Source organism: Suillus clintonianus (genome assembly GCF_016758775.1).
Source record: "Suillus clintonianus strain FC179 chromosome Unknown DEU56scaffold_75, whole genome shotgun sequence".
NCBI lineage: Eukaryota > Fungi > Basidiomycota > Agaricomycetes > Boletales > Suillaceae > Suillus > Suillus clintonianus.
Genome location: NW_024539299.1, coordinates 70,262 through 97,105, shown reverse-complemented (window position 1 = coordinate 97,105; position 26,844 = coordinate 70,262). Strand labels below are relative to the sequence as shown.

General features: G+C 48.7%; 9 protein-coding genes across 9 annotated transcripts; 4 read left to right on the top strand and 5 right to left on the bottom strand.

Moving 5' to 3' along the window:
• Window positions 1–175: 175 nt before the first annotated feature.
• DEU56DRAFT_742689 (FAD-linked oxidase-like protein) lies at window positions 176–2,779 on the bottom strand (the record flags this gene model as incomplete). The annotated part of the gene is made up of 13 exons (XM_041348953.1): window positions 176–468; window positions 525–629; window positions 682–779; window positions 890–1,181; window positions 1,235–1,348; window positions 1,430–1,553; window positions 1,614–1,663; window positions 1,715–1,772; window positions 1,823–1,842; window positions 1,899–1,970; window positions 2,020–2,080; window positions 2,150–2,283; window positions 2,335–2,779. 13 exons carry the CDS (start codon window positions 2,777–2,779, stop codon window positions 176–178), a joined length of 1,866 nt encoding a protein of 621 aa, XP_041205186.1.
• A 632-nt stretch (window positions 2,780–3,411) lies between these two features.
• DEU56DRAFT_742614 (Hydantoinase B/oxoprolinase) lies at window positions 3,412–5,668 on the bottom strand (the record flags this gene model as incomplete). The annotated part of the gene is made up of 10 exons (XM_041348946.1): window positions 3,412–3,735; window positions 3,789–4,025; window positions 4,075–4,144; window positions 4,195–4,333; window positions 4,393–4,582; window positions 4,645–4,799; window positions 4,858–4,900; window positions 4,956–5,253; window positions 5,301–5,387; window positions 5,445–5,668. 10 exons carry the CDS (start codon window positions 5,666–5,668, stop codon window positions 3,412–3,414), a joined length of 1,767 nt encoding a protein of 588 aa, XP_041205185.1.
• Window positions 5,669–6,012: 344 nt separating this feature from the next.
• Window positions 6,013–7,451, bottom strand: DEU56DRAFT_915880 (pyridoxal phosphate-dependent transferase; the record flags this gene model as incomplete). Its single annotated transcript, XM_041357794.1, has 4 exons — window positions 6,013–6,174; window positions 6,227–6,640; window positions 6,693–7,039; window positions 7,100–7,451. 4 exons carry the CDS (start codon window positions 7,449–7,451, stop codon window positions 6,013–6,015), a joined length of 1,275 nt encoding a protein of 424 aa, XP_041205184.1.
• A 533-nt stretch (window positions 7,452–7,984) lies between these two features.
• On the top strand, window positions 7,985–9,857 carry DEU56DRAFT_534711 (uncharacterized protein). Its single transcript, XM_041346680.1, has 5 exons — window positions 7,985–8,548; window positions 8,607–9,200; window positions 9,257–9,335; window positions 9,400–9,490; window positions 9,550–9,857. Exons 1-5 carry the CDS (start codon window positions 8,138–8,140, stop codon window positions 9,659–9,661), a joined length of 1,287 nt encoding a protein of 428 aa, XP_041205183.1. The 5' UTR covers window positions 7,985–8,137; the 3' UTR covers window positions 9,662–9,857.
• Window positions 9,858–11,125: 1,268 nt separating this feature from the next.
• DEU56DRAFT_872833 (acyl-CoA oxidase) lies at window positions 11,126–12,854 on the bottom strand (the record flags this gene model as incomplete). The annotated part of the gene is made up of 4 exons (XM_041355813.1): window positions 11,126–11,701; window positions 11,750–12,428; window positions 12,475–12,790; window positions 12,842–12,854. 4 exons carry the CDS (start codon window positions 12,852–12,854, stop codon window positions 11,126–11,128), a joined length of 1,584 nt encoding a protein of 527 aa, XP_041205182.1.
• An 833-nt stretch (window positions 12,855–13,687) lies between these two features.
• Window positions 13,688–16,274, top strand: DEU56DRAFT_821466 (MFS general substrate transporter). Its single transcript, XM_041354111.1, has 14 exons — window positions 13,688–14,120; window positions 14,176–14,242; window positions 14,293–14,402; window positions 14,453–14,500; window positions 14,551–14,717; window positions 14,765–14,846; window positions 14,896–15,045; window positions 15,093–15,127; window positions 15,175–15,236; window positions 15,288–15,366; window positions 15,425–15,538; window positions 15,592–15,649; window positions 15,708–15,831; window positions 15,889–16,274. Exons 1-14 carry the CDS (start codon window positions 13,939–13,941, stop codon window positions 15,967–15,969), a joined length of 1,359 nt encoding a protein of 452 aa, XP_041205181.1. The 5' UTR covers window positions 13,688–13,938; the 3' UTR covers window positions 15,970–16,274.
• A 4,702-nt stretch (window positions 16,275–20,976) lies between these two features.
• On the bottom strand, window positions 20,977–21,513 carry DEU56DRAFT_959036 (uncharacterized protein; the record flags this gene model as incomplete). Its single annotated transcript, XM_041359296.1, has 2 exons — window positions 20,977–21,251; window positions 21,314–21,513. Coding segments are annotated over 2 exons (309 nt in total), but the record flags the coding sequence as incomplete, so codon positions are not given.
• Window positions 21,514–22,240: 727 nt separating this feature from the next.
• DEU56DRAFT_821435 (kinase-like domain-containing protein) lies at window positions 22,241–24,028 on the top strand. Its single transcript, XM_041354110.1, has 6 exons — window positions 22,241–22,545; window positions 22,608–22,942; window positions 23,001–23,219; window positions 23,278–23,396; window positions 23,455–23,620; window positions 23,673–24,028. The coding sequence occupies exons 1-6, from the start codon at window positions 22,313–22,315 to the stop codon at window positions 23,852–23,854; spliced, it is 1,254 nt and encodes a 417-aa protein (XP_041205179.1). The 5' UTR covers window positions 22,241–22,312; the 3' UTR covers window positions 23,855–24,028.
• Window positions 24,029–24,879: 851 nt separating this feature from the next.
• On the top strand, window positions 24,880–26,603 carry DEU56DRAFT_891683 (uncharacterized protein; the record flags this gene model as incomplete). Its single annotated transcript, XM_041356303.1, has 4 exons — window positions 24,880–25,244; window positions 25,293–25,377; window positions 25,426–25,761; window positions 26,299–26,603. Exons 1-4 carry the CDS (start codon window positions 24,939–24,941, stop codon window positions 26,601–26,603), a joined length of 1,032 nt encoding a protein of 343 aa, XP_041205178.1. The 5' UTR covers window positions 24,880–24,938.
• Between the last annotated feature and the right edge of the window lie 241 nt (window positions 26,604–26,844).

The window sequence follows — 26,844 nt, the reverse complement described above, 5'->3', positions numbered from 1 at the left end:
TGGCCTCGGGACAACCGGCTAAATGTGTGTGCAAATCTGAAATGGGGCCGTTGAATCAAGCGTTGAATAATCAAATTGTTGATTGGTCAATACTCGGTTGTCTTTCTCATAAGGAACAGGATGTCATCAAGAGGATAAATCAAATTGTACAACCTTCATAGGCGACAAAAAAAACTCAAGCACCTGGCTCTGAGACTAACGATTTGCTGGTCGGCTTCGAGTCCGAAATAGCGTGACCTTCTGTCAACGCATTTGTGTCGGATGGTGGCGAAACATCAGGATACAGCTGTAAAAATACAATCGTATCAAGTGCCTGGTTCGCAGAGGAACTGCTTACCTTTCCTGGATTAAACAAGTTGTGAGGATCTAGAGTCTGTTTGATCGTTCTCATGAGGGCCACTGTGCCCTCCCCAAGCTCAGTCAAGAGGTAGTCGCGTTTACCCATACCTACACCGTGTTCCCCAGTACCTAAAGCGCGAGCGAGATTATGGAAACTCAACACTCAACCAAACGATGATACTCACATGTCCCTTCGAGTTCGATGGCTTTGTGGTTGATCCTGCTGACCGCTTCTCGTACAAGGGCAAGCTCTGCCTCGTCCGCGTAGAGAACGAGAGCATGGAAGTTACCTTTGTGGCACAGCATGAGTAAATACGTACACATGTGCGACAAGGAACATACCATCGCCAACATGACCAGCGATCGGCGCAATTAGACCGAGTTCCTCGAAGTCTTTCTTCGCAGCAGTAATAAGATCGGGTAGGCGCGACACTGGGACACTAGACAAACACAGTCAACGAAGAGTACATGGGTGAGCAAATAACGTGAAGTAGTTTCGTCATAGGGCGCCGCCGAAGCAGCAATCCCAGGAATGACATCACTTACTTACCATACGTCGGTAATCCACCCTTTACATCCTGGACGGTATGCAAGGCACGCGAAAAGCGCATTTCTCCGGTCCTGCCAGATGTCCTCGCTTTCCTGCTCGTTCGCAGCAAGTTGGTAGTCAGTCGCACCATGTCTCGCAATCGCACTCTCTACATAGCGTGACGTTTCCTGGATCGCATCATCCGAGCCTTGGAACTTGAAGAACAAAGTAGCTTTCTCTGGCCAGTTTCTCGCCGACGTTCCGTATTGGTTTAGAACCTTGATTGTAAGTTCATCGATGATCTCGACACATTCTGTGAGGATGGCCAGTTCAGCATTCGCCGTATTTGAAGAGCCTCTGACTCACGCAGTGCTGCGCCATGGTTCAAGATCTCACACACTGCATTGGTTGCATGCCGAATATCAGGAAATTGCGCAACGGCAACAGTGCTCGGCAGAACGGGCGCTAGACGCAGTGTAGCTGCCACAACATAACACGCCACCAAGGATCACGAAGGAGCACGAGTAAGTGTGTGACCAGATACATGCGGAAAAACCTCACCTTCCGTGATAATTCCGAGTGTGCCTTCTGCGCCTATAAACAATTTGGTGACATCAAATCCCGCTGATGACTTGCGAGCGCGCTGTCGTGTCTTGATTACTTCGCCCGACGGAAGCACCACCGTCTTACAAACCGCCTTCATAAGCCAAATGATATTATTAGCATGGCTGAAAAAATCACTCACGGCGTTAAGAATCCATTCGCCTCTTGCCGTTCCATACTTAACTGCATTGGCTTGGGAGAGGTTCGTCAAATTCCCTTGGGATTCGCGGGGTTCTGACTCACTTCCAGAGCACCCAGTTGAGATCATGCCACCTATTGTGGCGTCGCGACCGGGATCAAGCTAGTAGATTATTATAACTTTGAAACAGTCCGATTGAACCTGAAACATACCGGGAAAAACAACGGGATTCCTGAGAATATGTCAGTCAGTTTTGCCGCTTGCGATACCGGCTACGCAGCAACACACCCTTTTCCTTCAGCGTTTCATTCAAATCATTCCAGGTGACCCCAGCTTGGCAAACTACATCTGCATCTGATTCTGAAATCAAATGTCAGCCGGGATCCAAAAGTGTATAATCACCGCCCACCATTGATTGCTATGATCTTATCAAGACCGGAGAGATCCACACATATTGATCCAGATGATGGCTATAAAACGCAGAAACAAGATTCACAGTCAGAAGTAGGTATGATGACAAATAGTGGGAGTTTTCGTACAGCAGACAAGCTCCCTTCCAGGCTAGTCCCTCCCGAGTATGGTACAATTGGAACTAGATACCTTTTGGATATTTTTACAACCTTTACAACATCTTCGGTGCTTCGGACGTGTACAACAATGGTATGCGGTGATCCTGTGAAATCTTATGGTCTCCAGCTCAAGGAAGACAGAGAAGCGAACTGACCAACAAATTGGGAGTACGCCGACTGTGCGTAAGCATATAGTTCACCGGGATCGGTAGAAACAACAGAAGAATCTGGAAATTCCGCCTGCAAGTCTTCGAGGGCCTTGTCAAAATTGCGGATTGGCTCAGAACCAGTCTGAGGAGTAGTTGGAACAACGTCGACGACGGTTTCCGCTGTCGGGTTTGGAGAAGAAGTATCTCGAAAGCGTGCCAGGGCTAGGAGTGAGGCTCCACCGACGATCACAGCAACTGCGGCTGCAGATCTGAAGGACTTGGCGGTACTAACAGTAGTAGTATACGATCGGTGGGGAGAGGTCCTAACTGGTTGCGACAGAGAAGAAATGTTGATACATCTTGGGCTCGCGGGAGCAAAGAATCGCAAGGAAGCCTTGCTCGCTCCAGCAGAAAGCCCCAGGGAGACAAATCGTGCAATCGTAAAGGTCATAACTAGCGCATGAGTCAGATAGAAGGGAAGGGCCTGGTTTCATCTTGTGGCACATCAGTGGGACTTTAAAGTTGTTGATAGAGCGGCGGCTCCTGGCGGCTCGCCTGACAAAAAGATCCAACTCGAGCCGGGCGCATCTGGTGCATGCAAGCAGAATAAGTTCGGCAAGATCGGGTTCTATAGCCTGAGGCCCCCGAATCAGCTAGGGCCGAGGAAGCAGCAGCGGGTGTTTGATTACACTCCGAGGGCGGTTCTATTACTATGTCGTGGAAAGCAAGTTGGTCCCGAACAAGACAATGCAAAAACGCGTGCTTACCATAATAATAAGTCAAGGAAACGCCATCAAGACTTGGACTTGGCCTTTGGCAAAAAACAGAACTTTGCGCAACCAGTGGCAAGCACAATTGGTTCGCTGTCAGTCAACTGTCAGTTCAAAAACTGCGCATGCTGTGCCTAGCTCAAGCCTAGCTGCATCCATTATTCAAGCATTCTACATGTCGACTACTACTAGTTGAACTTAATGCACGACTGCAGTGCCACATAACACTGCACCTTCAAATTATTACCTATACCCACGCCTCCGAAAGTCGGTTTGGGTTGAACTTCAACGTGGCATGTACGAGACTTGGCCCCTAGAACCCAGCTTGCGCAGCAGCCCTCTCTGCGAAACTTCCTCTCGCTTCCCAAGCATGCTTGTGTGCCTCATTAGTCTCCAACTGGCCTTCGTCAGGCCTACCCCAGCCTCCGCCACCAGGCGTCTCAATCAATAGGCAATCTCCTTTTCCCATGAACACCGTCGCCTTCCCTCCAATGTTAATGTAGCGTGGTCCTAGATCTTCGTTGGAAGTTTCCTCGGGTATGTCACCGTCTTCCACGCGGCGCTGCTTAATCCAAGTGTTGCGTCCCATCATGGCAGGTTCTCCACCTGCCATGCCGTACGGTGCACGTGTACGTCTCTGCCTCACATATGAGTTTCACCGGAGGAAAAAAAGCGCCCGAAATAACATACTTCGCTTAGGATGGACACTTGCATCCCTTGCATAACCTCGAACTCTCTGATCACACCATCACCGCCATTCCATTTACCCTTTCCTGCGGAGCCTGGTCTAAGACCGAAGCGGTGCATAAGGACGGGATAGCGGCGTTCAAGAATTTCGACATCGCCAATGCGGGTGTTGGTAATATGAGTATGTACACCCGATGTGCCATGCCATCCTGAGCCGGCTCCTGATCCACCCGCGATGGTCTAAAGAACGCACGTCAATGTCAATGGTAATGGTAATGAAACGTCAAACCTCATAATAACCCCATCCAGCAACGGCCGCACCATTCTTGTCTTTACCGCCCGTGCCAAAGGTCAAGTTGCTGTTAAACATTTAGAACAGGACTATTTGGGAGAAGAAAAAACGACGAACTTGGTACACCCTTGACTAGCAGCACACGCATGGAAAGCCTTGAGAACCACATCTACGATGCGCTGCGAGGTCAATACATTACCGCCACACACAGCAGCGGTCCTAGATGGGGAAAGAAGTGATTTTCTGGGAATCTTGACTACAGTAGTTCGTGTCAATGCAGTGCTTGGACTTTCAATTTGCACCAAGGGAACGTACTCTCAATGGGAACAAGACAGCCAGCGTTGAGCGGAATATCGACATTCAGCATCGCACGCATGCAATAAATCACGGCGGAGTGCACCACTGAAATCGGGGCATTCAGATTTCCCCTGACTTCACACCCTGTACCCTCGAAATCCAGAACAGCGGATCCTTCTTCCTCGTTGATCTCCACCTTCAGCTGAATCTTTGAAGCAATGTCATGATTCTCAGAGGCATGTTTTTCTATCAACGGCGATCTGAACTCACTGGTGTTCCGTCATCTAGATAGTCGACGGCACCGAGAACATTAGTTCCCGCCTGTTTGGCAACGTCGCGCAGCAAACTTCGAACCGAGTTCTCGGCATTAGTCCTGATGTGATACATGTATTCTTGAACAGTTTCTAGACTGTAGTCATCAACGACTGCAATCCAGACGTGATAGTCAATGCATGGGACAAGTAGATGGTTAATATGACGGACTTGCTCGGATTAGCTGAACTCCCTTGTGGTTGGCTGCAATTTGCTTCGAAAAATGAATAAGCAGTGAATTCTGAAAGGTGCACCTATGAGTGACCTACCGCCTTGAGGTCACTCTCGACGTCCTTGATGTTCCTGCAGCCCGAACTCCCCGGATACTGTGCTGGTTTGTCGACCATGTACTCGTACAACCCCTTCTTGTCAAACACGCCGCCGTCTACGATCTTCAGGCTCACAATTTCCGCTCCCTCTTCGAATATATTCACAGAGGTGGGCGGCATAGACCCAGGCAGTATACCGCCGATATCAGCATGGTGTCCTCGGGAGGCGGTGAAGAATATGATCTCGTTAGTCCCTTTATCAAAAACTGGAGTGATAATAGTGATGTCCGGCAGGTGGCTGCCTCTTGGTGAATATGTGCAACTGTGAAGGGAAGCTGCACGTACGATCCCCCAGCATGAGGAGAGTTGGTCATCAGCACATCGCCATCTTGCAATTCCTTTCCATGCAATTTCATTTGGTACTTCACAGCGCTGACACCAGATTAAGCCAAGCGCCAAAGACACTTTGCAACTGCTTTAACGACTCACAAGCTCATAGATCCAAGGTGAATCGGGATGAACGGCGCATTTGCGACCAAATCGCCATCAGGGGCGAAGAGTGCACAGGAGAAGTCCAAGCGTTCCTTTATGTTAGTACTGATCGAAGTTTGTTGTAAAGACCTGCCCATTGCTTCTGCGACGCTCATGAAACGATTCGCGAAAAGCGTGAGCAGAATGGGGTCAGGACCGCTAGATGGTTTAGTGACAGCCATGATTGACTATGGTGAATGATGCGAGACCCTGGTGGCTTGAAGACTTAATCTCAGGCTGCTTCATGCACTGGCAGCACTATCTGGGACGAACGATGATAATGAATCATGTGCGCGAGGACAGATCACAAGACGATCAAACAAGCGCGCAGGACTTCCGTGCTGAATAAGCTGGACTTATGGTCTGCATTTCAAATAACTCATGACCAAGTGAATGGTAGCCCGTATACTCAATATTTAGGCCTGTCAGCTGAGGTCAATAACCTCGAGACTATGCGCACTGCGCAATACTAGAAAAATACATTCCCGGATATCACATACATATTCTCACAAATTTACACCATTGCTCAAGCCAAAACTTCCCGCAAAACGTCCACGATCTTCTCCACTTCCTCGACCGTGTTATAATGGACAAGTGAGATGCGGACGACCCCATCATCCACGTCCAGTTTCGGGCGTAGATTATCAATAAGAGAATACGCGTAAAAGTGGCCGTATCGAATTCCAATCTGTGCAACATGCATAATCGAATACAATAAGATCACTGAAAGTCAGACTTACCCCTCCCTTTTTGTCAAACGCTCCTACGATATCTTTGCTCTTCATCGCGTTCTGTCCGACGACAACAAAGCTGACAGTGGGAACTCTTGATAAATCGATCTTGCTTGTCCCAACGACGCGAACACCCCTGGCAACTTGTTTTGCGTCCGTCAAAAAGAGGAGCAAAGGCGCCAGAAGGGTTTGTTCGTGGTTTGCGATTGCATCGAAAGATGCTGTAAGGTCATCTTCTTGCGTCAACGACTTTAGATATGGCACGACTGCCGTTGCACCATATACCAGCTCGTAGCCTGGACCACCTGGTTGCAACTTATATGGCTTATTGCCCACATCCAGGAAATGATGGGCGATGGACGTAAGAGATCCCTGCAGAGCCGCCGACCGCACGTAGTGCGCAGCATTATGAGCCCCGTACACCTTATAAAACAGCGTCAGATGGGAAATCGAAGGAAGTTGAGGATATCGAAACCTTGTACAAAGCAAACACGCAGTAATCAATATCCCACTGTTGTACATCTATTTTTCTATGTGGTGCGTATGCAACGCAATCCACAGACACTTCAATCTTTTTTGCTCCCTTTTCTTTTGCACGCTGGCGAAGAGCCTTCACTGCTTCTTCCACAGGAACCAATGATCCCAAAATATTGGAGCATGCGGTGATGGCGGCCAGCCTGGTTCGTGAAGAAACCAGTGGCAACAGTTCTTCGACCTTGTATGCGACTGAGTAAGGATTGTCCGCAGATACTGGCGTAGGTCGCCAGTATTTGACCACGGCATTGCACCGCGTAGCCAGACGCTTCCAAGGACCGTTGTTGGCTAAAGACGAGCATTGAGTTTGTTTGAAAAAGAGAGAGACAGAAAAACAATGTCAGAAACCTTCGTGTTCATCGGTAATAATGAATTCATCTCCAGGTCGGATGTCGTTTTCGAGCGCCCTAGCGATGTTCTCAAAAATCATCGTCGAACTCGGTCCAAAACCAACCTCGTCGATGGATCCAGCATTGAACAACTCTGCAGCGCTGAAAGAGCCCTCAGCCACGCGCTGGGTACTCAGCATGCCAACAAAATAGTCAGCTCCCAGCTGTACGTTGGTGTTGGTCAGGTAATCTACGATCCGATCGATCACTCCTTGAGCAGTCTGCGATCCTCCTGCATTATCGGCGTAGATGTATCCTGATTCCAGGGACGGGAAGCAAGCACGAACTTCTTCGATGTCGAGGGTAGCCATCTGGTATTGTCAAGGAAGTGTAGTTCTAGATAAGAGGATGACTGGTGTGAGCCGCGTAGTTCAACTGTCATTCCATTATGGTATTCATGCATAATTATATCGATATCCGATAAGATGTCGCAGGCTCGACCTGATCATGAGGGCGGCACATGACATTAATATTATCCGAATAGGTTTGGTTTCGAGCTCACCTGCATATCGGATCGAGCGCAATGTGCTCTCATGCAATTCAATAGTGAGGCCTAGTGGGGTCCTGGGCCTGGAACAACCAGCCCACCCCCGAACAAGAAGGGAAGGGGAGGGGTCGGATGGAAATTCAACGGCACGATCACTCAATAACCTGGTGGGAAGATACTTGTCAAGGCGAGCCAAACTGTGAATCACAGACGCTGCTATTTCAATTTAAGGAGTTCACGTGCACCAAGTTACCGTGTACAGATGAGCGTTGGATAAAGATTGTAGTCCAACGTCTTGAGGTTACCGTGGTGGTCAACTTGAGCGCTCAGCGGACGCCGAATGCGCAGTGCCACCACGCCACCACGTGACAAGTTCGAAATTCGCCTTGGACCTTCTCCGAGTCTGCAACCATCTCCTACCTGAGTAATCTCCTGCCTGAGTGAGTAGTACTTACCAGGTCCTACAAGTGCCATACCAACCCACTTTATGAACGTTCACCAAGTCTGAAAATGACTTCTTTGGGTTCTCTAACGGAGTTTGTTGCCTCTCAGGATGAACTTCTTCGAGAAGCAGCTCTGACTCTTCCGCACGAATTCTCTCGCTGCACGTACTCCCTAGGTCCAATCAGGCAAGCCGTATATCTTTGCCTCACTTGCCAGTTACCGCGCGGCCTCTGTTCTTCTTGCTCCATCGCGTGCCACACGGATCACGAGCAAATAGAATTATTCCCCAAGCGCAATTTCCGATGTGATTGCCCAACAACCGCTATCCCACACGGGTGCACTTTGCATCGCAGCCCAGAGGACGAAAACAAGGAAAATTCATACGACCAGAATTTTAGGAGTATTTTTTGTCGGTGTGGCAGACCATACGATCCGAAATGCGAGAGGGAAACAATGATCCAGTGTCTCGCATGCGAGGTGCGTGTGCATGTGGTGAAGCCGCGTCGGCTGTCGTTGACACACCTTGTCTCCAAAGGACTGGTTCCACGAGTCGTGTCTACACCTGCGGACACGACCATCGTCGCGTGAAGCGTCTCCTGTTCCTGAAAATGCAGTCACAAACCACGATAATGATCCCGATGACAACCAGTCTGAAGCCTCCTCTTCAGGGCTACCTCCGCCGCTCATATCTGCTGAGGACTACGATGCATTCGTCTGTTCCTCGTGCGTACGTTCGATTGATACCCTTCGCCGGTATGCTGGTACCCAAGGTGTCATAATGGTGGTTCGCGATGCAGAAGATAGTCCATGGAAGAAACTAGGCGGTAACCCTTCAGGCGCTGATGCGCCGACAAACACGGAAGATGAATTGCTAGATATAGATGATTCATTGGCAGCCCCTGGGCAAAAACGTAGCCGGTCGCATTCTATCCACTCCCAGGAACCGGAGCGGAAAAAACAACACATTTCGCTAGAGCCATCCTCGCCTTGTCTTGCCCCCGCACCAAATCCGACTGCCCAAGCAATATTCCAAGGCTCACAGCAACAGTCAGACACAAAAATAACTCTGACGGAGGGTGACGTTTTTTTAACTGAGGGTTGGCGCGAACGGTGGTGTCGATGCAGTCGTGTGAGCTTCCCATACGCACGCCCCTTCTTACATCTCCGTTCATCGGCAAATTCCAGTGTTTTCCATCTCTCAGCAACCGTCCGTATCTCCTTGAGGAAGAAGAAACTTACGAGCCTCCGGAAGATCCTGATTCGGGTGCACCCCCTTGATCTTATCCGAAGTAATTGCGTGCTAACACGATGGGTTTGATTAATGTCAGCTCTTTCATTGGAGGAACTTGGTATGCGTGCATTGGAACGCCTTCCTCGTGATAGAGCGATTGATGGGATTCGAGCGTTCAATGATATGCGGTTAGTATTCCTTCATCACATGCCCTTCCACAAATCTTTTTCATTGCCCATTTTGACAGGGATGACCTGCTCGCGTATCTCCGGCCGTTTGCTCAAGAAGGCAGAACAGTTGGCGAAGCTGACGTCAGGCAGTTCTTTGACACATTGCACGAAAGCAAGCACGGTTCTTGATCGTGCCACCCATAGCATTTCGTGTTTCATCAGGTATTATTTCTGTTGTTCACGTACTCACTTGTAACAGTTTTTGTATTACGCCTGAGGTTGTCTGGCCGAGTCCTTGCTCCCTAGTATTGAACACGGGATTTACCTTGAGCTTCGATATCACCTTTGTTGAAAACGGCACAAAGCCGCTTTCGATGTCCACCGGACTTGATTGCACGTTAGGCTGTATGTAAGGTGAATTAATGAAAAAGCCCACCCATATCCGACCTCATCGCACCCGCCGGGTTGGCTCCCTCTAAAAATCATCAACCGCCGGACCCGAGCAGATGGCGGTCGGTCGGGCCTCTAACCGATTCGACGCAATTTAACAGTAAGTGCTTGTTTTGTTTCTTCTAGCATCTCTTTCATGCCGATTTATTTATCCACCTCGTACGATAGGAAGTCGGGACCCAACCCATGGCCGAAAACGATGTATATGTATCGGCCGCATCACCTCGATCATGTCGCAGCAGATCGTGATGGGGTAATAGGCAATAGAGTTGAGCCAAAAAACATATCCCCTCTGACATGTTTTTCTGTGCGAACAAACGAGAAGTTCCCGCTCCAGATGCGAACACCGTCAGATCAGGCACATTCACACAAATGTCTGGATGCCGACCACGAAACGCTATGCCCCATGTAACCTATCATATGCATCATCATACCCGGTGGTCATGCGGTATTCTGAGTGCGCCGCAGTGGGATGCGTGTTTTACGCGTACATAACGGCATAACCTTGTGAACGGACATCAATCAATCTCTTAAATAGAATAGATATGTCATGCTTTTTTTTCCAGCTTTCGACAGATCATGATGTATGTTTCACTGTACCAATTAAATTGCACTGTACCTATCAGACCCTACTTCTCAAGGGGCAGTACTTGATGTGATCTTCAAGCGAGCGTTTCAGAGGCACAACTCAAATAAGAAGTAAGTCTCATATACGGCGAAATATGAGCTGCGTGGGGGACAAATGTGGAGTTGTGGCGGAATAAAATGCGCGATATGCGGTATGCGTATTCAGAATTAAAACATATTGTCAAGGTCATAGCAACATGTAGATAATGCAAGGGGCAAGGTAAGATCATTAAGTACATACGGTCCATAAAAAATCGTGAATCGTGATATATAGCAATTACAACAAACACTCAGAAAATCAAGGGAAAAAAAATCAAGTACTAGGTTAAATATTACACTATAGGCACGGCCATCACCGATATCCGAGAGAGGGGTCGTGCTGGGATGAAATCTCCGGGAATTTGCAAAAACAAAAAAATAAGCCGTATTTATAACTTCCAGAAGCCTCCCTTAGAGGTTCTCTAAGAATGCATGAGAAAGAAGAGCAATCTCAACTGCGAGAGAAGGGAAGACAAGGATGGTAAACTGCGGAGTTTAAGACGAGAGACGAATGATTAACACTCACGATAGAACAGCCTACAGCATAGCCTGTACCTGATCAATAATGGGAATAGCGTTCCCAGTGAAAACGGGCATCGCGTCGTAATACACTTTCCACGCCTCGTCAGAGACGATAGGCGCAGAGACGTACTCCTCAATAGCCAGATTGTCGAGATAAGTGTCGAGATGAGGAAGCGTGGATGTAATAGCCTCATCTTCACGAATGCGTTGGAGAATCCGGGTTAGGCCTGCATTCTCCGAATACCATGCTGGATCGCGGCGGATGACGGCACATTCGTACACATCGAGGATTGGCTTTGGAAGACCTGATTGCAAACCGGCGGAATAAGCCAGCGCGTGACCTATGGCTTCAACCGCAAGCTCCGCCTGGGGGAGGATGAGAGAGTTGAATGATTCGCTGCGGTGTCCCCCACGCAAGCTGCTGAGAAGGGTTATATTTTCCTCCAATATAGAAGCTGCGTGCCGAGCGAGAAGCGACTCGGTTGGGTCTGGAAGAGGTATCTTGTAGCGCTGGAGGAGGAGCTCGGAGAATAAACGAATGCACAACGTAAGGACATCGCCTTCAGCGATGATCACGCCTTTCCCGTCATTCTAATACGATGTGTCAACGGAGTATCACTAGAAGGAATGCGTACGAACCTCGATGCGAGCCATATAATTATGCTCGAAGGTGCCTTGAGCACCGCATCTTTCAGCGACCTCGGGCACGCAGCGCTGGAAGTGCCTACAAACAGTGGTCTTGACGATAACCGCAAGACCATGTCTAACACGATGATCCAGAGATTTATCACCGCTATGTTTAGCCACGATTGGGAACCAATTGCTCATAACGAGGCCAACAGCGGTTGCGTGAGCAATAGGCCACTGCTGAGTCCTGAATGTGATGATAGGTATAGGATCCGTCCCTTTACCCACGAGGGACCGATGCGTGGAATAGCGACCAGCAATGAAGGCAGCTGCCTTGATGGAAGATATCCATGGTGCTGTGACAGCCAGAGTTCCGAGAGGTATGCGCCATACCTCATCCCACCAAGCCTCAAGAGGCGAGTTTGGCATGGAATGGTCATAGATATTTGATGAAACGAGTGCACTGAATGGGACATGGACGTGGTTGAAACGGGTTATAGAGAAATCAAGAGGGCAAGTTCCGGGACGAGCGCCAAGCCTGATGGACTCTACACCTTTGAACATTTCGTGCTCGTTGCAGATGGGGACGATAAAGAAGCGAGGGCCACGGTCCTCGCCATCGGCTATGAGCCTAGCCATAACCAAAGCGACCTTCGGTATACCGAAGGCTGGAGTGGAAGCAGGCATGAACCTATATAAAAATTAGATGTTGTTCGGGCATTTGAAAAGGTACGTACTTGCATGCCTCTTCGCGAGGGGTATTAATAATGAAACCGTCAGGGGTTTCTGTAGCTGTTGTCTCGATGTTGAAAGCATCTAGACCGTGACCCCTCTCTGTAAGGAGATAGATACCGACTGTTTCGAAACGCAAGAGACGGTTTACGAGTGGACGGAGGTCAGGACGTTTGTGAAGATGGCGGGAAAGAGTTCCGATTGTGAGACCGACATGAGCTGCGAGTATAGTAAACATGGCGGTATCGAGTGACATGATAGGGTCTGTCATCATTGCCCAATACTTTGAAGAACAGACTTGGACATCAGAAGCCGAGAGATCTAAGTTCAAGGGATATGGACATAAGTCTTGTAATGAAGTGGAGAACGTACTGTATGTGTTCATGAGAAGTTTTGCCCTCTGGTATGAGAGGGAGACACGGTCATCAGTGGGAAGAAACTCAGTTCTTGTTGTGAAGAGGGGATGACGGGGGAGGATGTCTGACATGTTTGATGAGAGAGGAGACAATGTCTTATTCCGATTATCAGTTCTGCTTTTTATAGAGAATGTCGATCATATCATCTGGTGTACTAGCGAATTCGAAGCTGAAGTTTGAAAACGTGGATGCAAGTAAAGGATTCTGTCAAATGATATGAACATGATGACAGCCGAACTACCGAATTGAGAATGAGTGGATAACATCGTAGGAAATTAACAAGTGACAGACCTAGGAACAAACAACGATATACGAGGATTCATGCTAAAGCTAAACTGCCAAGCTCAGCGGCCGCTATTCCAAGTGAGAGAAATATGGTTAGTACTCACGAAAGGATGGGAATGGACACGTAGTAGCAGTGCAGCTAACCGGGGTCGTAGCATACGATATCCGTTAAGATTATCTAATAGGCATCAGTTACTTAACACAATCCAGAAGACAAGCTTTTGGTTCAAGTCTTCTCGCTCAAAATGCAGCATTGTGCTAGTCTGAAATTGGTTCACATCGCTTAATCATTCGGTTCACATGATGACAAAGCTCACACACCGCTCTCCGGTGATGCATGCGATCTGCAACTAACATGGTACGATCGTAGCCCATAAGAATCATTCTCGTTGTTATCCGGCAAACCGGAATTTCCATTGGCGCTAAAGGAACGGACATATTTGCGGCAAGTTCTCGAGGCCCATAATAACGAAATCCGAGTTTCTTACCGCAGATGGGAGTACTCCCATGCGGCGACAAGCATACTCGGATGTTGTTCTTAATTTATCGGCTCACCGCGTCGCGTTGATCCTATAGTGTGAATCTCCAGATTTCAAGAATTTCTTTGTCAATCTATACCCAATCAGACCTAGGGATTCTTCATCCTTGCCTCGTGTCAATTCAAGCAATGCCCGAAGAGAAGCATTTTTACGATGTGAACCAACATCCTAAAGAACAACTCATGACCTCCCACAGCTGTCCTTTCATCCCCTTTCCCCAGTACCAGTCATGACCGCAACTCCCGATGGCGGAAGGACCTTGAACGACAGCAACTCCAACCTCGCTCTCACAAAGACCGAGAACTCTGCTACAGGGGATCCAGAACTTCCACCTCATGTCGAAAAGCAACCTCAAGCTCCACCGACCTTTCCCGAAGGTGGCCTCCAAGCGTGGCTAACAGTTCTTGGCGGGTATGTGCCTAAGTTCATATGAGTCCAGCTTTTCACATGTCGCTTTCGCTCTCAGGTCTATGATACTGTTTTGCACCTTCGGCACGGTCCAGTCATTTGGTGTCTACCAGGCGTACTACTCGGTGAGCACGTTCCGCAGCCTACACCCACTTCACCACCTACATCCCCCCAGTCCCAATACCTTTCAGAATATGTCGCCAGTGACATCAGCTGGATTGGTTCAGTACAGACCTTTTTGCTTTTTGCTGGAGGTTTACCCGCCGGAAAGCTCTTTGATCAAGGGTTCGAGCCTTCGTTTCTCTACTCTCATCCAGCGTCTAACCGTTCCCAAGATACTTTCACCACTGCATAGGAGCAGGGTCGCTTATTTACCTATTCTCGTAAGTTTCTGATACATTGTCTCTGAAGCGCCCCATCAACGTAACTCCAGGATATTCATGCTATCGCTTGCCAAACCACACCAATACTACCAAATATTCTTGGCGCAAGGCATTGGAATGGGTATCGGAATGGGACTTTTATTCCTGCCCGCAATCTCCGTCACCTCTCATTACTTCCGGCGGCGACGTGCTGCCGCAATGGGAGTAGTCTTGGCTGGCAAGTACCTGTCCTATCTCACTTGCATTGCGCTAAACTCTTTTCAGGCTCGTCGCTCGGAGCAGTTATCTACTCTATCATGCTCAATAACTTGTTCAACGGCAGTGCTGGCTTTGCATGGGGCGTGAGGTGTGAAATGCGGCAACCCGGTGAATTTAACGTTGACCGGTTATCGTAGGGCAGCTGGTTTCATCGACCTCGGACTCCTTGTGACCGCAAACTTGGTCATGAAAACTCGTCTACCGAGTCGGAGGGAGCGTCCGGATGCGAAACCAGTTGATATCAAGGCAATACTGACTGACTTTGGATACTGGCTGTGTGTCATTGGGTGCGTATCATCGAAATTGTATCAAACCAGCAGCTGACATCAATCAGTGCCACATTGACATTCTGGGGCCTGTTTGTACCATGTGAGTAACAGCAAGTCTCATTTTCCGCGTCGCTCACTGTGTTTTAGTCTTCTACCTCCAAGTCTTTTCAGAGCACCACGGACTTTCGAAGACCATCGGGTTTTACGCGGTTAACAGCGTTCAGCAATGAATTTGAATAAAGGAGCTAATCTACGTTTAGATACCCATCATGAATGCCTCTTCAGTCTTTGGAAGGACGATCCCGAACTTCTTGGGTGACGTCGTTGGGCCCTTTAATGGTATGTAGGCATCATATTCATATTGGCGCCACACCGAGATGAAACCGGCGATTCGCAGTGATGATTCCATGCACTATCATATCCGGAGGATTGCTGTTCCTCATGTTCGCGGCTACTAACCTTGGCGGTACTATTGCCTTTGGTATCTTGTATGGGTTCTTCTCTGGTGGTTGTGCGTTGTGTTTACTTTATTATGCTCTTGGATGGAACTGACTGAGGGGACAGTCATATCCCTCATCACTCCTGCTGCTGCATCGTTTTCGCGAGACCTTAATGAAATAGGGTTAGTATTGGTGTCGCTTTTACGAGACCTTGAGCCCTGACAGATCCACAACGTATAGCACTCGGATAGGAATCACTTCCTTTGTCATTTCCTTTGCACTCCTCACGGGTAATCCGATCGCTGGTGCATTGGTGCTAGTCAACGGCTATTATGTGTGGTACAAACCACTCGTCTTTGCATCTGTAAGCCTCCAGTGTCCTCGCCCTTTATCAAGCGCTGAAAGTCTCGTCCTTATCAAGGTCGTCGTGCTAGCAGGTGCCGCCTGCCTCACCGCTTCCCGCCACATCCTCTCCAAGCGCAAAGGCACCACAAAGCTATGAATAACGATCCCCAAACGAGCACGAGCTTCCACGACGTACACCATTTAAACAACCATAAGTATATCTGAACCGCTAAACCAGACGCCCGACTTGTATCATACGCGCCCGCCAAGACGATGACTTTTTTTTACGAAACCCTTTCTCATTCTTGTCTATATTTTCCACAGCGAGCCGTAATTGCTTAGGATGGGGGGTGATAAAGGGGCGATGTTGGAGATCCCGCTATCACGAATCGCTATCTATCTCTTGTCCTACATTCGATGATCTTAATTCTATGCCCTTGGCATGCGCACCATAGCCATCCACATCATGCTCACGCCATCTACATCATGCTCACTAGAAGCCTCATTCCTCATTGCGATCTGGCGCCACCAAGGTGGCTGCGAAGGCTTGATAACGAGTTACTAGTAAGATGTTATGATGTTCACGTCAGGGTCTATGTCATGATATCGCCATTTTGAGCGACCCGGCGGCCCCCCCACCCTCCGCGGAGAAGCAGCGTCCCTGAATCAAGGGGTCTCATATGCCATCAGGGGTACGGGTCAAGTGCCAGCAATATTTCGACCCAAATATATGGATGCGATCGTGGGGTTTTAGATCCAGAACGAAATCGGTGATTATTGATTATCTATGGCAGGGGGGAAGATCATCATCATCATTATGATTTCAGTACAAGTGCGCTAAGTCGTTTGTGGTCCAATGCCCGGAAGAGAACGCAACGTTTGATGTCATTCGAGATTCATGTGACGATGGATCAATATTTGCGCGAAATCCCGATGCGATCTTCCAGCTTGTTTTACCCTTAATCCCCGAGAACCCCCCAAGCTGCAGCCTGATGTCGTCATAACCACTCGTGCGAGGAAAAAGTAACAGTTGGAGGATAGAACGATGATAACCGGCATTATATGACCGGAGTTATCGAGTTCGGCTCTTCCATTAGACTATCTAGCGTAAACTAAACTGCTTAGTGTAGGTCTATGTAGGCTCACAGACGGCCAATTGACATAAACATTATTAATGATATATTACATCAAGTTTCGTGAGATTATCCAGTCTATAGTATATTGCTCAAAGCATACGAGCACCTGAAATTGTGGCGTAAAAAGTCAAACAAATGAAATACATTTACTTCAAATCCAAAAAAGAAAAGTAAGCGTACTCGAACTCTCGAGAGTAAGATATTTGGCAGCGAGTACTTGACGCGACGGACAAACCGTTAAGCCACAAGCGCATCACGAAGAATAGTAATGAGCATGATCACTACCTACCGTCCATTTGGCGCAACTTTGATCGTATGCTTTGAAAAATATATAGATCGGATATCTTCTAGCGTAAACCGCTTAGAGCATCCCCAACTCGATCGATAGTAGGTCAGGACATCTAGGCGTTTTTGGCTACAAGTCCGACACACGTAGTCCACATTCTTCCCGAGACGACTTCTTTCCGGCGAGTCTGCGAACAACAACAAAAAAAAACAAGTCAAGGTTAGATTCATCATTCAGCTTGTCGACAGCTGTCGACCAATAGCGCTAACCTCTCTGGAAACCCGACTGACCACACACAACTTCACCCGACTGTGAACAAAGGACTGGATATCTTCTAGCGTAAACCGCTTAGTGCATCCCGACCTACTTGTCTCGAGTTGGGACATCTAGGCGCTTCGGCTACAAGTCCGACACTGACGTAGTCCATATTCTTCCCGAGACGACTTCTTTCCGGCGAGTCTGCGAACAATCAGAAAAAATAAGTCGAGGTTAGATTCGGCTTGTCGACAGCTGTCGACCAATAGCGCTAACCTCTCTGAAAAGCTTGACTGACCGCACACAGCTTCGCCCGACTGTGAACAAAGAATGGGGAGCGATCGGGTTAGATTCGGGTGTCGCCTGCAAGAACTATTCCTTGTTTTCGAGAGTCCATGTGGCTTGCGTGATCGGAACGGAGTAGTGTAGTGGGACCTTGCTCTCCTCCTTTCCGACAGAAGTCTAAAGTCTGCGATCGGTGATGCAGTCAACGAAGGCGTGCTTCTCTGCGACTTCTTTCCGGCGAGTCTGCGAACAACAGAAAAAATAAGTCAAGGTTAGATTCGGCTTGTCAACAGCTATCGACCAATAGCGCTAACCTCTCTGAAAAGCTTGACTGACCGCACACAGCTTCGCCCGACTGTGAACAAAGAATGGGAGCGATCGGGTTAGATTCGGGTGTCGCCTGCAAGAATTATTCCTTGTTTTCGGAAGTCCATGTGGCTTTGCGTGATCGGAGCGGAGTAGTGGAGTGATCGGTTCGAACTTCGCGGCAACCGGGACCTTGCTCTCCTCCTTTCCGACAGAAGTCTAAAGTCTGCGATCGTCAACGAAAACCGGTCAAGTAGAAAAAGGGATAGTGCATGACATGCACGGGCAAATCTACCGAGCATTTTTTTAGGTGTTCTTACCGAAGACGTGCTTCTCTGCATTTTCGCCGTACCTACATTGACAGGTCCGCGTCGCAAGTCAACGTGGATGACAAGTTGAATGACGGGGGTGCCGAGCAATCATGTCAGAAAACAAACTCGCCGAATAAAAATGAACCGTTTATACTTGGCTTGTGCCAAACAAGATTGAATAGCCTGACAGTCGGACTCCAAAGGCCACGTTCAGCAACCTGAATGAGGCCTACACGCATCAAGATACGGAGAAATGGCACGCATACGTGACGCGCAGTCGCATGCACGGCCTTCGAAATTCCAGTTGTTGACATCGAGTTTCGTAAGAAGTTCATATAGATCGATCATAGAAGGATGGTACGGTGGCTGGCTACCTGCAGGACAGTCGACAATTAGTCCTCCCTAGGTTAGGCAGAAGGTCGCCGTATTGCGGGTGAGCTGCTGTGCATGTATTGTCCGTACAGCCTGCACCAGTGACGTTACTTGGGTTGTACGAGCGTGAGTCTAGATTCTCACGAGAGTCCCCAATACGCAGCAGGTCCGCAGCGCTCAGCCCGAATATTGAGAACCGAGAAGGAGACGAATGTGCGATAGATGTCGACGGCAGAGACGATGAAAATCATGATGAAAGTTCGCTGCACCAAGTTGAAGTTTATTTGCAACTGTTTGCACTAAGACCTACACCGTCACCGATTTGCCGTCGGCCTCTTGCTCGTTTGCAGCCTTGAAGCAGGTATCCACAAAGTTCATTCTAGCAGTAAGAATCATCACGATAATCATCCGCGACCGCAAAATATGCCTACGTAAGAATGGACGGGAGGCCAAGCAGATCGGCCGAACTACGTACTTCCAGCATCGGCCTGGCAGGCTAACAAAGCTGGATTCACCCATATATTCCTGCTTCCGTTCAGACAACACAGCAACCTCTGTCTACAATGATACCTTTTGTATCATCTGGAAAATGACGTCACAGTGTACCCGGCGTGTACGATGATAATGATTTTACATCCTAAACTAGCCCTACTAGCCCGTCGATGAAAAAAGGACGTATCAAGACTCAGAAATACTGTCCTGAGGCACAGACAGAAGTCTAGAATGGATCAGGACCATGCGCACCTAAGGACTCGAATGTGAGTTAATTACTATTACAAAACTCCATCAACATACATGTAGGAATTCCTAGCCGCCACATAGAACTTCGAGACTGCCCATACCTGAACTTGACACAGTGAGTAACAATAAGGTATTCTGTTAAACTTCATTAACATGCGTGCGGCAATTCCTAGCCACTACATGAAACTTCAAAACTATCCGCACTACCTGCACTTGAAATGGCGAGTAGCGATGAGGTATTTTGCTAAACATGCATGCGGCGATTCCTAGCGGCCACGTAAATCCATTACACCCACAGTACTTACAGCACTCAATTGAGAGGGATGAAGAACTCGAGGCAGCGCGGAAAACACAACACTAGGTGTTATAGGGCGAGTCACAGTACTATCTTTCGCATGCGACATGCATCAAACCTTTCGTTTTAGGTACCGTGTTGAGCCCGTATAGTTTGTTCTTGAATCACCCTTTATGGTCTTTCGTGACCGTCCTTCGTGATGTGAGCTTGCTTTGAACCCATGTTGTAGACTCCCTTGATTTGATGAATTCCTATTTGCACTTGAGAGAAGGTCCGAGCTGCGCCGGTAGGCCTCGTTCGCAAAGTACTGCGCGAGGATCGATGATCAATCCAGCGTTCAGCCGACGGAGACTCGATGGGAGGCCACAAGTCAAGCGCTCACTGCGTTCTTTCCATTACAATATTTTACAGAACCTTACTCACGAACTGGTGCACCTGGACTGGTGCTGTGCGCAGTGGATCTGCGGAATCAGGGGTGATCAGCTCGTGACAGAGATCACTAACCAAATTTACGAAACGGAGTGGTGGAATGATCGGTTCGCGCAATCGGGGCAGAATTTCCTCTCCTCATTTCCGACAGAAGTCTAAAATCTGCGATCGGCGATGAAGTCAACGAAACCTGTGAGGTAGAAAAAGGGATAGTGTATGACGTGCACGGGCAAATCTACCGAGCATTTAAAAAAAGCGTTCTTAGAGAAGGTGTGCTTCTCTCCATTATTCGCCATACTTATATTGACAGGTTGAATGACGGGGGTGCCGAGCAATCATGCCAGAAAACAAACTCACCGAATAAAAATGGACCATTTATTCTTGGCCTATGCTAAACAAGACTGAATAGGCCGACAGTCGGACCCCAAAGGACATGTCCAGCGACATGAATTAGGCATGCGCGCGTCAAGATACAGAGCAATTGCGCCACGGCGCAGTAGCATGCACGGCCACGAGTTTGAAACTCCAGATCAGTGTGCATTTCATGTTAGTCCTGAACTCTAGTTGACATTGATATTCGTAGGATTCTGTGAATAAAGCAAAGCGGCCAGCCACCAGGCTAGTCGATAATTAGTCTTTCCTAGGCAGAGTGTTGCCTACAACGTTACGGGTGAACTGCTGCATTTGACAAGCTTTCCGCAGTCGATTCAAGGTGCACAAGCGTGAGTATATATTCCCGTGCTACACAACGAGTCTCTAAAATCAGGGAACCGGTGAACAGATGGTAATGGTATCTTGAGCAATATAATGTACAGCATCACAACAACACGCGTAAATCGATGCCCGCATAACGTCTTCCTCAGGCCTCAATATTCATCATACACCACACAGTCTTCCCACATCGCATCTGAACTTTACACGGGAACGTGTTGGGTCGTAATGTGCGCACCATCCGGGGCTTTAAATTCTGCTGTAACGTGTGAAGGTGCACCTGGACTGGTGCCGCCCCTGTGCGCAGTGGATCTGCAGAATTGCAGGTGATCAACTTGTAGCCGTGACAGAGATTATTACATGACTAAAGTTACTTGATTATGACCGATTCTGCACCTCGAGCTTCAATGCCATTGTTTTTGGCATGGTCGATGACCATCTGTTCAATGTTGGCCTTTTGTTGTGGATCATTGGCGTATGGTTTGGAGAGATTTTTAGACCATGTGACAGTGGAGATGACTCGGAAGCGTTCCGAAATGTAATTACGAGCATGTTTTGTTTTGGAGACTACGATGCCTGAGTGCCAGTGAGTGGTATCACTTTAACAAGGCGTGAAGGTAGCACAAAAGGCAATACAAAAGGGTAGGTATAAGCACCGAAAACAGCGTTAAGACCAGCAAAAAGGGTGTAAACTTACCAGGCTGGACATTGGACACAGGGGGAACTGTGCCAGAAGTAGCTGCCCAGGAACTGGCAGCGTCAAGATCGGTGCCCACATCAGGCAGAACGGATTCAAAGGCTGAAGGCCCTGGAGAAGAGCCGGGGTGGGAGCCACCGTCCTCTGAAGGTGCAAAAATATTGATGGAGATATCAGGCACCAGCGGGGAAACAGCGCGGGCTTTACGGGCTTTACGGGCTTTACGGCGTGCTTTAAACATACGAAGATAGATAAGAACGATGGAAGAACGGGGACTAACGGGGAGTCGACGTAGGGGATTACTACAGGGCGGTGAAAGAGACAGAAAAAAGCGACAAAAAAACCTGAGAGAGCTACTGGCTAGTACAAGGGAGGCGGGCTAAAGTACTACGTCGAAGGAGCGGAACAAGGAGCGAAGACGATACGAGCGAACCTATATACTTAAGACTTGCCCTCAACCCCCGCATTCCAAACCCTCGTAACTCAACCTTGTCCAATTGCCAAATCGGGTAGGACCGGACGGGCACGGACGGTCATTTCGACATTTCTGGTATATATCGGCACAGAAAGGCTTCAAATATTACATAATTGTGTTTTACTTGCATTCATCCTCAAGCTCAGACCACCGTACGGTACTGCTGTGGAACGTTTTCTATCATACCATCTCCTGTACGCTATGAAGAACGGGTTCAAAGCACTCAGACTAAAACTCAAGGCTTTTTCTTGCCGGGCCATACATGATACCAAGATTCTATCGCAGTGGCCTGAAGAACCACTTGATCTTCCTGCTGATCAAAATGGCGGATTCTATTCTGCGACTCTAGGGAAGAAACTCAATTCAACATATACCATTGTTCGGAAACTTGGATGGGGTCAGCACTCCAGCGTCTGGCTGGCGAAGCATGAAGGGTAAGTAAACAACACTTCCTCCTGGCTAGTTGTGACTATGCGTTATGTGCCTGGCATTTAAGAGAACGCGAGCAGCAGTATGTCGCAGTCAAGATATTGACATCACATGCGACGCAAGTGCAACATCAGCTTTCCAACGAGCTTGGTTTGCTACAAGCTGTAAGAGATTTGGCACGGGAGTCAAGTAATCCTGGGCGAACCCACGTCGTTACATTGCTAGACAGTTTTGAAGTATCGAGTACCCAAGGCCGTCATCTCTGCTTGGTGCACGAAGCTATGGGCATATTTCCAAAGATCAGCAGTCTTGGTTTCCCAGTTCCGTTGGTCAAAGTTGTGGCAAAACAACTTCTTCTGGCCTTGGATTTTCTACATCGTGAATGTCATGTGGTTCATACCGGTAGGCTGCCATAAACACTTGTTGGAGTCATGCTGGAACTGAAGTGTCATTGGAAAAGATCTCAAGCCAGACAACATCCTCGTCAAACTTGATAATGTGAAAACTGCTATTGAAATCCGGGAGGAAGAGTCACGCTCCGTAGCTCCCATGCATAAGGTCTCGTCCAAACCTCGGCATGCTATCCTGTCTCGTCCGTTACGTGTTCTTAGCTCGGATGAGCTTCTCGATTCGATTCAGTTGTCAAAACTTGATGTCAAATTGACCGACTTTGGTACCGGTGAGCACCCCAATCAATATTATAGTGATCGCGAGCATAACTCATCGCCGCGTCTTAGCCGTCTCTGTAAATGGTTTCCACCCCGATATTATTCAACCTTTTGCTCTACGCGCGCCGGAGGTTATCCTTGGATGTGAGTGGGGTACAAGCGCAGATATCTGGAATTTGGGATGCTTGGCAAGATATTGTTCTACTCTTATTTCTTCGTTTAACACCGAACCGTGCCTCTTTGTAGATCTTTGAATTTCTCACAGGTCACTGGCTTTTCGTACCGCGAGGAGGACCTACATGGACCCCAGAAGCATACCATCTTGCGCATATGCCTGCTATGGCTGGAGAAGAGTTTGATACCACTCATTTTCAGACCGGAAAACACTTAGGGAAATATTTCGATGACGATGGTGAGCCGAAACAACGACTCATGGCGTTACCTGGTATTAACGTTCATTGTAGGCAAACTTCGCATAAAAGTTGAAGAGATCCAAGGTTTGGAAAATGTTCTTGAATCCTATAAAGTGGTCGGCGACGACGAACTGTCTATGTGCACCTCGTTCTTGCGGTCGATGCTTAGGTTAAAACCGTCGGATAGAGCAAGTGCAGCAGATCTCATGCAACATGAGTGGTTGAAGGTCTAGTTGCTTCTTTATCATAATTAAGGACTTATGTTGTCAAAATATACACAGATAATTACAAGACATTCGACTCTCAGATTCGCACATAGCTTAAACGATTCATATACTGAGTCTATCCGAGTCAGACTAACCGTCATGGATGCAACAGCATCTAGCTCAGCTTTGAAGTAATCTGAAGATAAACCCGTCAGGAGACACAACATATTCCGCTCGTCGGAAATATCACACATATGTAGAAGGTGCTGAGGACCAGGAGACATCATAGTTTGATGGTAACGAGGATATGCTCCAAGATACGGAAGGAGTCGCAAAAGGAATTGATGAATGAGCCTATACGCATCCAGGCGGCCAAACATTTCATCGAGATCTGCTCATCGTTGGCATCGAGCTTGATACTCGTTGACATATCTTTAGATCAGCTCGAGATCGTGTGTGACTGATATGCGAGTTACTCGAAGACCGTGTGCGCGGGAAACGCTAACGAGCACAGAAGGTGTGCTTCTCTCCATTTTTTCGCCGTATATTGACAAGTCCAAGTTGCGAATCAACGTGGATTGTGACAAGCCTCAATGACGAGGGCCGAGCGGTCATGTCAGATATAAAACTCACCAATCGTTAAAGTCATTCATCATTGGCCTCTGCTGAACAAGTTTGAAGAGCTGAACGGTCTGACATCAAATGACAACAGAATCAGGCCTGTGGTGTGCACTGCGTATGCCAAGACGCCGGAACGTTTGCATACACAGAGGATGCTATTTGAGCGCAGTAGCATGCACGGCCGCCAGTTTGGACATCAAGTCCAGAATCCAGCATTTCATCTTGGTGTAAAGGCAGCCGTAGTTGACAAACTTGTCGTTGATACATTCGTAAGATTCTCTGTATGAAGCAAGCAATTTATCATACAAGGATGATCTCTGGCCACCGGGTTGACCATTAGGCAGACGGAGAGCAGCTGTGTCGTGCGTAGTACCGTACAGCCCGCCGCAGCGACTTGGTTGGACAAGCGGAAGGACAGATTCCCACGCAGTAGCAAACGCAGCTTGTATTGTGACGGTCAGGTCTTAGATCTTAGCCAAGTTCTGCAGGGATGCCTTCTCAATCAGCACTCTCAGCAGACGAAAAGTCTAAAGTCAAATCTACCATAAACGAGTCCACGCAAAAGATACTCACTGCTACCGTTGCTCGTATCTACTTCGCACATCCGCAGCCAAACAAGTGGTCGTATGGTGGCTTGCAAGGCGCACTCGCTTTCATGCGGGATAGCTCCAAAGAAGCCTTCATTCTGAGGCTGGTTGATTTAACGGGGACAAGAGGCGTCATATGGGAACACGAGCTATATGAATCGTTCGAGTATTACCAGGACAGGCCGTTCTTTCATTCATTCGCGGGCGATGTAAGTGTGCATTTGCAATTCAGAGAAAATTACTGACTTCTACCCAAGAAATGCATGATTGGCTTTGTCTTTGCTGATGAGAAAGATGCCAAAACTTTCTACAAGAAAGTAACCACCCGTAAAGCAGATAAAGGTATGTCATGTAGAATCTATGGTCGACCACCTTTGACCTCCATTTCAGTCAAACCTTCCTCCTCAGAGAAGAAGAAGTCTGCCAAGGGCGGTAGAATAGATAAGTCCATGATTTCAGGTCCAACCAGTGGTTCCTTCGTGCATGTTGCACACATGGGCTATGATGCTGAGAAGGGTTATACCACCACCAACGTTGATCCATCATGGACCACCTTTCTCAGCGGGCTAGAGGGTGAAGGTGTCAGTCGCGAGATCATCGACTCGGATATGGATTTCATAAAAGGCTTTCTCCGTGATGCGCAAAATGCACCCCTGCCTGCTGCCAAGAAGAAGGCACCACCGCCCTTACCTGCGCCTAGAAATAGGGGGCACACGCAGCAGGATAGTGTTGCATCATCAATCAATGGCGATTCTGCTCACCATCCTCCTCCACCTCCAATACGTCCAGTCTCTGCTGCGCCGCCTCATCCCCCTGCCACAGCGCTCCCGTCATCGCGTCCCACCTACGTTGCTCCACCGCCCCCGCCACAACGTGGCCCTCAAACTACTCCTCCTGCACCCGCGCCACCACCAGTAAGATCAGGACCACCCCCACCACCAGTCCGCCCTGCGAGTGCTGTCCTCCCGCCTCCGCCTCCTGCACGGCCACCGGTCAGTGCTCCTCCTGCACGCCCCCCAGTCAGTACTCCACCACCACGACCACCAGTCAGTACTCCACCTCCACCACCTCCACCTCCTCCACCGGTTAGTGCTCCTCCTGCACGACCACCAGTCAGTACTTCACCGCCACCACCGCCACCACCACCACCTTCATATGGGGATCCTCCGCCACCTCCACCACCGCCTCCACCACCACCGCCTCCACCTTCATCTGGGAACGCTCCTCCTCCTCCCCCACCTCCACCTCCACCACCTGCAGGAGCGGCGCCACCGCCGCCGCCGCCACCACCCTCACATGGGGAAGGAGGCACATTGGCATTACCTGCTGCCCCACAGCCTGGTCGCGGGGACCTACTTGCATCCATTCGTGGACAGAGTGTGTCAAATTTACGGAAGACGGGTGGACCTCAGTCAACGCCCTCTCCTCCCCCCGCGCCTGTTGCTGAAGAATCTAGTGGAGGTGGGGCAGGCGGAAATCTGACTGCAGCGTTAGCTGCTGCTTTGCTGGAAAGGAACAAGAGATTAGGTGATAGTGACGAAGAGGACGATGATGATGACTGGGACTAATATCGCTACTTATTTTCATTCACATCCTTACATATCATTCATAATTTAGGATTAAGCTTTATGAAGCGAGGCCAGGGGAGGCCATGTAGGTAAACGAAGCTCCGCAGATCACTTGAAAGGAGTCTCGAGTTCCTAACCCCTGATACAGATATGCATGACTGTTAACTGAAAGCCTGAATCCTCTTAAGATATCGTGCAGGCCGTGCGTGCCTCACAGTTCCCTCCGTATCGTTGCTCTTTT